The 10774-nt window shown below is 42.2% G+C and overlaps 1 protein-coding gene across 1 annotated transcript in view; it reads left to right on the top strand.

Moving 5' to 3' along the window:
- Positions 1-1170: 1170 nt before the first annotated feature.
- The window catches only part of INO80C (INO80 complex subunit C), a 29417-nt gene continuing 19813 nt past the window's right edge, over positions 1171-10774 (top strand). The window contains exon 1 of the mRNA XM_042808854.1: positions 1171-1352. Within this exon, the coding sequence (XP_042664788.1) occupies positions 1218-1352 (135 nt within the window). The 5' untranslated portion in view covers positions 1171-1217. The remainder of the gene's footprint in view (positions 1353-10774) is intronic.

Below are 10774 nucleotides of genomic sequence, written 5' to 3'. Positions count from 1 at the left end.
TAAGCTGAACACTACCTTGAATGCAGGTGCACGAATAAAGAAGCTAAAAATCACTTTATCAGCAGTCAAGCTGTTAGAGAGCTGTTTGCAACCCACTGCCACCAACCAGTTCTCTGAGATAGGATACAAAATGGCATAGGAAATAAGAGGGCTTCCAGAGCACTCCTAAGCTTCACACATCTGTCATGATACACTGCTCCAGTGCAAAGTCACTCCAGATTCCAAAGAAGAGGAAAAGGTGCTGAGAGGACTGAGTCACTCTCCACATCACAACAGGCTGCTGTGCTGCACATCTGCTTGCTTGGGAGCAACCGCATTTTTAGCAGCACGAATTACTCAGAGAGACATTCACTATCTGTTACCTGTGGTCATAAAGTGGAAAACTTTATGTGGTGGTAACAACCACTACAGTTACCTGCAACTTGCATTTAAAGATTATCCACTGGACAATAACACAGAGTACTTATCAGAAGGTTTCTTGAAGCACATCGTTTTAGAATCAAAGGGAACAAGTCAGGGCAACTGATGCAACTGGAAAAAAAACCACATATTTTCAAGACTCAGTAACCCTCTTCCTGGTCTGAAAGTGCTTTACATAATCTTGCCTCATTTGGGGAAGCCTTAAGACACAGACTGCTTGTGCAGACAGCAGCGTACCCTACCCATCAGGTACACGCAGTTCCTCAGTCCCCTGCACTACAGAATCATAGAACTGCTCAGGTCGAAAAAGACCTTCAAGATCAACTCCAATCACAACCTAACCACACTACCCTAACTCTAACAACCCTCCACTAATCCGTGTCCCTGAGCACCACAGCTCCATTCACGCAGGCCTCGCATGGCCTTTCATCGTAGGGCACTTCCAAAACCCTCCTGGCATACGGAGGCTCACAGACAGTCCCGCCTGCAGGTGACGAGGCAGCGCCGGGGCGGGAGGCGCTCTGACAGCACTGCCTCTCAGCAGGGCACGGGCGAGGAGCCTGCGAGCCTCCCCCGCCGCCGCACAGGGCACGCACACCCACGGCAGCTGCCTGGGAGCCAAGACCTCCCTCCCCTCCCCCGCCAGCCGTACCCCTCACAGCGCCGGCCTGAGGTGACGGTGCGCAGCGACTGCGCATGCCCGCACCAGCAGCTCCATTGCGACTGCGCGGAGCTGCGACCGAGGGGGAGGGGATCGCGCGCTCCCATTCTTGCCCCGCGCTCGGCCCGGGGGGAAAATGGCGAGCCTGATTCCCGCGGCGACCTCATCTCCCGCCGGCGCTCCTTCCCGTAGCAAGAAGCGCCCGGCAAGCCCGGGCACCGGCAGCGGTCCGGCCAAGAAAAAGAAAGTGGCGGCGTCGAGCGGCTCACAGGTAACGCTCGCGGGCGGGCGGGAGGCGCGCATGTGCCACGGCGCTTTCCGCGCTCCCCCGCACACCGCGCATGCGCAGAGCCGTGGGGGAGTGCCCTGCTGCCCGCGGGGTGTGTGCGCGCTGCGCTGTGTGCCTTCGTGCTGGGACTGTTCGTTCGTAGCGAACGAGAGGTCGTCTCCAGGTCTCTTGTCCTTTTAATTGCTACTACTGAACCTGGGGAGAATGAGTATCTTCGATACTGATCTAAAAAATGCCACTAATTCCTCTATCTCAGTGTTCACAGAAGTATTTTCATAGATGTTTAGAGAAACAGGAAGCATCTAAAAGAGTTTATTCTATGTTAAGATGTGACCAGTGAGCAAAATGCTTGCACCTGACAGCTAACAGGCTTCAAAGACAGAATTTGAATTACGTGAGGGACTTGGAAATAATTTTGTCAGAGGACAAAACCCAGCTGAGTTGCTGGCTGTGTAACTAAGAGGTGAAGCTTTGCCTCGGCTTAGGAAAAGCAGTTTTTAAAATCACTTCACTGTCAGCGCAAAGCCCATCCAGCTCAACCCTTGCTGTCGTCTGATTGCCCCCAGCAGCTCAGCCCAGGGCCCCATCCAGCCTGGCCTTTAGCACTCCAGCGATGGGGCACTACAGCCTCTGTGGGCAGCTGTGCCAGCGCCTCACTGCCCTCTGTGTAAAGCATTTCCCCCTGACATCTGTCCCATTTCTCAAGCAGTATGTCTGGATTATTTCTCCTAGAAAGATTCTGCCAGCCAACATCAAAAAAAAAGGGCTGGAGAAAATATTCTCTATTTCATCCCATACATGATTCTTCTCAGTCATATTTCACAGACCATAATAGTAGCGTAGCTGCAAAGTATGCACGGCCTGTTAGGTTGCTTATTTTCACACGAGCCATTAGATCAGGGAAACGTGTTTGCATTTTCCTGCAGATCTTCTCTCCAGACAATTGAAAGCCATTGTGCACATGCCAAGGCACAGACAGAAACCTTTCCATGTTCTGAACGATGCTCTTGTAACTCTTGTTTTCTCCCTGTGGCATTTACATAGTTTATTTTCCTTTTCTGGCACTCTTATCCCCAGGAGAGGCTGTACGAACTACAGTGATTAATGTAGCTAAGAAACTGCACTGCAACCGTGAAGAATTACTGCCTGGCATGATTGTATTTGACAACTTTTTTCAAGGTCTATTAGGAATAAGAATCGGGATTTCCAGCATGGAAAAGACTGCTCTGTGTCTGTATGCATGTATAAAATCCTTTACACTTAACAACCTTCTCCAGAACTTCAACCTTTAAAACTGTTCTCTGAAGTTCACATCAAACTGAAGCCCATAGGTAGCTTCCAGTATTATGAGACAACCCACGATCTCTTACCCAAACTGAGTTTTGATAAACAGTTTTTGCAGATCTTCTCACAAGAGATTTCAGTGGAGAGAGGAGTAATTTCTCATTCAAGTCAGCATATGCATCCACTGACTTCAGCAGCTCAGATCAATCCCACAAGGAAAAGAGAAAAAATGAGGCTCTGAAAGTGCCTAACCTAAGAAATGGGACAAGAAGCAGCTCGTTGATCTTCTTGCTATCACATTCAATGTTGCTGACTAGCTCTGGTGTGAGCCAGTTTGAATAGAAACGAAATGGAAAATGGGGATGTTGCATTTTTTGACTTAGAAACATTGATCACCTGATCACATTCTTCTTCGGTACCTCATTTAATCTGTGCATCCAGAAGCTTTACATAGTCCATAGTTAATTGCTGAGTAATGTACTTTTTCTGGATAAGGAAACCTGTGACACAAGGAAACAGTAATTCTAGCCTGCTGAGCTCTTCAGAATACAGCCTGTCAACAAGCACTTAACGCTCTATTTTAAATTATGAATGGATAAATGGATAAATTATCCAATTTTTAAGTGGATCAGCCAGTCAGAGACTAAGTCATCAATGAATTTTAAATACGCTTTCTAAATGTATTAACTACCGAGTATCCAGTCATTGTGGGCCTTTAATTAATTAACTAGTTAGTTTATCTCTAATGCCACATGAATAACATCCTTCATTCAGCTGTCTGGTAAGTACGCGCTCTTAACACACACCATGTGCATCACAAGTTTGGATGTTGTAGTTAGTACTCTTCTGTCTGTTCAGTTTCCTAAGTAACCTCTTTGATATTTTTAACAGCTTCATACAGCCTCATTTCAGCCTTTCAGGTGCCAAATATATCATTCTTTAGCTCAGCGTGGTATGGTTTCTATTTTAAACAAACTGACATTGTGAAACAAATGGGAAAATAGTGAATTACATCCCTAGTTAATTAGCACACTGCAGGTAAGAGGATCCCTACCAAGAGGTCTCTAACTACCTGCAGTGTCAGCTTAGGATCTGAGGACTCTGCTAAAGTACTCTAAAGTACATTGTATGCTTTTGAGTGTTACATTAACTGGTAACTTCTGCATGGCCTACCTCAAAATACACTTAATGCTGCCAATTTTGAGTTTCCTCACATCTGTGATTCCGTCACTGTGAAATAAAACAAAAATGTTTTCTTTCAGTGTGACTTCTGCAAGTTGCATCAGCTTGCTTTTCTTTCGTAAGCTTTATGTCATAAGTAGCTATCAGCATAGTGCTTATGCTGAAAGATGTGCTGATATGATAAAACTGTAGATTTCAAATAATCACCCAAAATGTGCTATATTTTTAATAGAACAATCTTGCTTGAGTAATTAGCTAGTTTGAGTAACTGTGTGTGTACTGTATAAGAATGCACAAGGATCACACAGCATACAGATGTTTTAAACCCAGTTTTGATGATGTTTCTCTGACACACTGTCTAGAATACGAGTTTCTACTTTGTTTGAGATACACTTTTAAGGCATTAGCAAATAACATTCTCTGGAGTTGGTGTGACTTACTGGCCCAAAGGTATTGAGTCATGTTTGCTTTGGAAGAACATTGCCCATAGGGCTTGTCGGTCATGTCTACAGAAGGAGACACATGCTTTTTGGATACAATGCCTGTATTTACCAAATGTAAAATTAAAAATGAGTTTACAGGAAACCACAATTGCAGATTGATTACATCATTTCTATTAGCCTTGCACAATGATTCCTCCCATGTGGTTGTGCCACTGAAAAATACCTCAGTCTTTACTGCAGCAAATGATTTTTAATGTTGAAGATTATTATGTATATTAAAACGTTAACCTCAGGTGTGAAAACCAGTGCTGTTTTTTGACTTACATAGCACCATTCAATTTGATGTCTTTGCCCAGTGATTTCCAATGGCTTCTGTGTGGGTTCAGCTCCACTGCTGACAGAAGTAACAGAAGCTCTTGGACAGACCTGTCTCCAGGTCTCTTGTCTTTTTAATTACTACTAATTAAACTGGGAGAGAATGAGTATCTTCGATACTAATCTAAAAAATGCCACTAATTCCTCTACCTTAATGTTCACAGCAGTATTTTCACAGATGTTTGGAGGAACAGGAAGCGTCTAAAAGAGTTTATTCTATGTTAAGATGTGACCAGTGAGCAAAATGCTTGCACCTGACAGCTAACAAGCTTCAAAGACAGAATTTGCATTAAGATAAGAGAGGGGCTTGGAAATAATTTTGTCAGAGAATAAAGAGAGAAAATGTGCTAAATATGGCAAATGCATATTTGCTTACATGCTTGTGAACCAACTTCACACATGAGTGATGAAGTACAGTAAATGCCTCACTTGGAGAATGATATCAAAGTTTGTCTCACATTTTGAACGGATGTAAGCTGCTTCGTAAACTACAGAAATACACCAAGAATGCTCCTGCTTCCTCTCTCTCCAACTCTGTAACAAGTTTTGGTGCAATTTAGAAAACAACGATTGAACTTCCTCCTCTGCAAGACTTGAGTGGAATTTCTGAATTACTTACATGATTAAATACATTGATTTTATCTCTGCGAATATTGCAGCACTGCTACTGGAAACCATTTTACGTAACTGTTTCTCATATGTATATTTCACAGTCTTCCCTTTTTCTCATTCTGTGCTCCAAAACAAGAGCTCTACAACAGTGTTAGAAAATACAAAAGTCAAAATGGTGTAAGGTTGTCTTAAATAAGTTCCTCTAATGCACAAACTTAAAATAAAAGGAGCAATTCTAAGATAAGCTTAGAACTCCATTTTTTATGGAAAATGTAACTGAATGATGGTATTTTACGTTGTCACCTGAAGATCACCTGATGAGGAGCTGCTCTCTCAACAGCACTTAGCTATGTACTTATTATAATGGCTGTTGTTGTGTATTCAGAAGCTAACAACAGAGAGCTTACCCGGGGATATAAATAGCCTGGAATTGGACTCCAAACCATCAGTAAATTTAATCAGTTCTCCTGTTCTGCTGTTTTACCAAGCCTATCGCTGTAAGTAGGAAGCCATCAAATCAATTTAAAAATAACTCTGTTTTAAAGAGTCCATTTGATCTGGCTCTAATTTCCTGAAAAATGAGGTTAGGGTAGGATGAGTTTAACCACAGAATCACAGAGTGTGACTACAACCACTGCACCGAACTGCTGCTTTCACTGTGTTTCGGGACAAGAACCTTCTGCAGTATGGCACAGCGCAATAATGATTTTCTGATTTGACAGGAAAAATGAATTGCTTACGAATACAGACAACCTTGTTTACAGCCCTAACCAGTGTAACACTAATCTTACTTTCATAATACTGTCCCCAACAAGACTTTCTGTAAGAGAAAACCATAATTTTCTTTTGTAGCTGGAAATTTAAAAAACAAATTGTGGTTTTCTCCAACCTCTTTGCCCAGAGACAGCAAGACCCTGATACAACACAGTAGTAGGGAGGTGTAAGTACATGTGCACATGCCAGTTTATGAAAAAGCCGTCTTTTCATTATGCTGTGAAGTTTTTTGTTTTGTTTTGTTTTTTCCTGCTTAAACATCTCTCAGCCCTGAAGGTTACGACAGTAACTGAAAAAAAAAAAGAATTTAACCAATGAACTGGACCCAATCCGAAGCTACTGCTTGTTTCCAACAAAGACATAATCTGCTCCCAGGGCATGTCAACTCAAACCTAATTAAATTGATTTAAATGGATAAGGAATGCTTTAAACTGGATAAAGAGTAGCTATGGTGATACACTACTACCAATTGCTAGGTACTGATAAGAATTCCTGAGGTGAGCTGTTCAGGTTGCGCTCTCGTTCACGTTCCTACCCAAGAGTTTTGGCTCTTACAAATGAACTCATCCAGCTGAAACCGTACTGCCTTGTCTTAACAAGAGTTTGAGCAGCAGTGGGCAGGTTATGATAGCTGTACCATGGGCAGGAATTGTAATCCAACATTACACTGCACATCATCAGGCCGCAAAGCATGGAAAATCCCTGGAAATGGCAGATCTCCGAATGAAGCAGATAGGGTCATCACTTAGATTAATGCCTTTTAAACACGTGTGACCACAAAGATGATAGTCTGTGTGATAAAGCAGACCGTGAAGAGCTGAAATATGAAGCGTCTCTTCTAGGAGGTTTTTTTGTACTCTTATAAGAAACAGCTCGTTTTCAGGCTGTCCACTAATGAGAGCCAGGATTCTCCTGAGGTACTGGTTTCTGTCAGTTGCACATCTGAAGTCAAGTCTATTAAAAAAGCAGAATCCCTGCAATCCCACAGAAGGAGAAACAGTAATTAAAAACAATTAGCGTATTTTATAGGGAAATGTTCCTAAAGTGTTGTGTCTTTTAAGCTTAGCTTCATTTTAAGAAATTTATGTAGCAATCTGGATTAAAAGGAAGACTGTCAAAGCTGAGAGCTGAGCACTGACTTTGCTTGACATTTGTCACATATTGAAGGGTTTAGAAGATCTGTAATCGTAGCAGCATGTGAATTTCCAAACCAGTCTATGCCAGTCTGAGAACTACCGGTCCCCCTACCAAATGGGATTAGATTTGAGATTTAGAGTAAACACAGATGTGTGTTTTTGTAGAAGGGTGAAAGCATATGTGTGTTGACTTGTACTATGGGCATCAATATGTCATGTTATTTACCCATCTCACTTTATCCTGGCAAGAGATCTTAGTTTTTCCTTTAGCCAGAAGATAATGGAGAGTCTTACTGTGATTGCATTCAGTGTCAGGATTCATAATAAACATACAGGAAGGTTAAAAGAAAGAATAAATATGGTTCATTGCTTCTATTGCAAGGAGATAAAACAGAATGGATTTTTTTTTTTTTGAAAGAGAAAGAACAATCTATAAAACATTTCACACATGTACTTTGGCGTGACATTTTGTGTGAGAGGCAATGCTCCTGAAAGGCAGTGTGAGGGGCCCGCTAGCACATTGAAAGGTTCAGGTTAACCAAAGAAAACTTGAAATACTTAACCAAGTAGTGCAGATTAAAATAGCTGTCAGCCCTTTTTTCACATTTTTGTGAAGTGAAATGATTATGTTAGATAATATTTCAGTTCTTTCTTTAGCAGTGCATTGGCAATGCAGCTATATAAACAGCAATGCAGCTATATAAATGTGTTATTTTTTTTATTAGAAAGGCTAATAGAGATATTAATTTGGTACCATGGCAGTGTTTTGAACATATTTTTAAGCATTCCAAGAACACAGAATTGAGACATCGGTTGTTTATTTTGGCTTAGAGCTGTAGAAGGCCATAAAAATTGTGACACTGCATTGCAAAATATAGCTTTCCCTCACAGCAACATTCATATCCATCAACAGCATGTCTTGTCTCCCTGGAAAGCACACCTACAATTTTGGGAGGCACAGTTAACCACTCTAGTAATTTATCTTGATATAAAGGAGAGAGGCTCAGTCTCCTACTGTCTCCTTCACATCTCCCTGCCCTTACAGCCTTGTCAGCTTCACACCAGGCCTGCCCAGCCCCCAGCAGTACTTAGCAGACCTTCCCCTCTCCTAGAAGATGCTCTGTGTATCTGCTGCCTTGGTGAGCTGGGCTGGTTCACAGGGGATCTGTTAGGCAGGAACTAACATAGGGAAGAAGTTGGACCATGCAGGAAAAAAAACCCAACAATAACACTTTTCCATTACAAGTGAGCTGTTGCCTAAACTTGGAGATTCTTAACTGCAGGTTTCAGTAGTTTACCTTAACAAACCGAGAGGAAACTGCAGCAATTCAAGCTCTGACTCATTAGCAGATCCCATGCCCTTGCCAATGGAGGGGTAGGGAAGGCTGCCTTACTGCTTGCTTGTCAGCCCCTTAGAGGTGATTCTGTGTCACCAAAATATGCTAGAGGGAAATGCTAGGGCTGGGTCCTGATGCTGCTTCTCCCTGAAGATTCAGACAACTCTTTCTATTTAGATTCAGAACCATGAACATCTGCCTTTTCGAGGGCCAATAGTAAGTCCTTTCTTTCAAAAGCAGAACAGAAGTCACACTTAGGGCACTGATACTTGCTTTTTTCTGTGAGGGGTTCTTCCAGCTGCTTGCTGGATCCCCCACGTGAAGTTAGTTCTGTTCCTGCCTCTGTCCCAGGGGACTCAGAGCCCCTTTTTCCACACACACACCCTAACCGCCAGGCTTGGAGCCAGTGTGGTGCAGTGGGAGAGGCATGGAAATGTTTCCTCCTCTGCAGCTGAGGATGGATATTCTGTTTGTTCCAAAGAGAATGACTGCATAGTCTGGTATTGAGGACAGTTGTTAGAATGGCCTCTTTTATGTCCTTTTTTTTCTGCTTGACTTAAAAAAAGCTAGGTAGATGTGCCATTTAATAACAAGTATTTATGTTGTAATAAAAATATATGACTGTTATTCCAAGAAACAAATTTGAAATGGATAAGAAGGAAATCGCTTTATGAGTGATATGTAATTAAACTGTAGCATAGGCTTGCATGGAGCCCCTGTGTTTGTAAGGGTGCTGTGTGCTGTATCACTACAGCCTTATTTGCTGCTTCCACAGATTTATGCATTTCCAAGGTAGTAGAAGAGTGAGAAAAAGGGTAGGAAAAGCTGAGACACCTGTAATAGTTTCTGTGTAATTTTGAGAAAGGTTTACAATTATGGATATTGTCAACTAAGTGGAATAGGTTGTAAAAACAAGCAAGCTTCCAAGCATACAACGATTCAGCAACTTCCAAATCTAATTACAGACTGAAAACAATTGCTTAGAGTGTAGTTAGGTAGTCAGTTAGACCATCTTTGGAGTAAAGGTCAGTGGCATCCCAGGAACACAGGGTGTTAATCAGCGAAGGGAGAGAGCGTTAAGAAAATACTTGCCATCCGTGAGAAAGAAGGGAGTTAAAGCTCTGCAGAAAACTGTATATAAGTTATGTGCCCTAAAAAATCTTTCTTTGGAGTTGTTATAGAGTCCATTCAGAAGCTTGCCTTAATTTTCCAGATAAACAGATGTATTTAATAAAAGATAGCCCCTCTGCCTGGAAACTTTATGCCCTGAAACCATCAAGACTACAGTGAAATACTGCTGAAATAGAACATGCAGAAATTAGGGCAGTAATTAACGTGAGTTATATGACTGCTCATGACCAAAAGAGCTTTTTGTTAATAAAAACAGTATTTTCTATGTCATAGCATATTGATTTTTTACTAGAGACATGGAAGGCAGCCCAGAGAGCTGTGCTATCACTGTACTTGGAGGTGCTCATGCCACCTGGCCCAAGTTCATTTCTGATCCTGGCTAGAGGAGGAAGTGGTTTGGCCACCTCCGAAGGTCCCCTCCAGCCTCATCGTGCTGTGATGCAGTGAGCATCTCCTTTCAGACACCTGGTCTATTTGATAAAGATGGGTCCATCCTCTCCCTGGATGTGCAGCCCTACAGTCCTTTAGCAGCTCGCTCTGGGTACTGCAATTGTACTGCAACCTTCCCCACGGTGTCTTAATGAAGCCCCAGACTCAATGACTGTGTTTTATTATTACTATTCTCCCTTCTCTGTAACAATACTTAACATTTTGCTAGAATTTCTTTTCCCTCTGAGGAACATCACAATGTTCTTACAGATATGTTAGCTCTAAAAGTCAAAAAACCAAAACAGGAAAACACCATTGCATCTTGACACGCTTGCAGCACATTCAGGCCCCTCAGCCCTGGTCTGAGGTTGTCAGCTGGGAGAGTCCTTATTCCTTAAAGGTAATCACTTTTGTTTACTTAGTGTAGAACTAGCAGTGCTCGTTTGAGTCTCAAATGAGCATCCTTCAATGTTCTCTATTGGTCAGAAGTTTTCCTTTACTTTTTGCTATGTCCAATTTGTAGCAGCCAGAATTATTTTTTGTTGCAGCCACAGAAATGTTCTTTTATCCTCCTTTCTCTGTGTCCAAAAGGTATTTTTTTTATTTGCTACATCACAGATTTTGGAAAACTTATCAAGAAACCCTATTAAGCCCATCAGAAAATATTAAACACTGTGTTTCTCTCTCACCCGTGATAATGG

This window comes from Centrocercus urophasianus, unplaced genomic scaffold, assembly GCF_019232065.1.
Source record: "Centrocercus urophasianus isolate 14NV4802_14NV808 unplaced genomic scaffold, USGS_Curo_1.0 seq_11, whole genome shotgun sequence".
NCBI classification, from domain to species: domain Eukaryota; kingdom Metazoa; phylum Chordata; class Aves; order Galliformes; family Phasianidae; genus Centrocercus; species Centrocercus urophasianus.
This window is presented reverse-complemented; position numbering and strand designations above follow the sequence as displayed.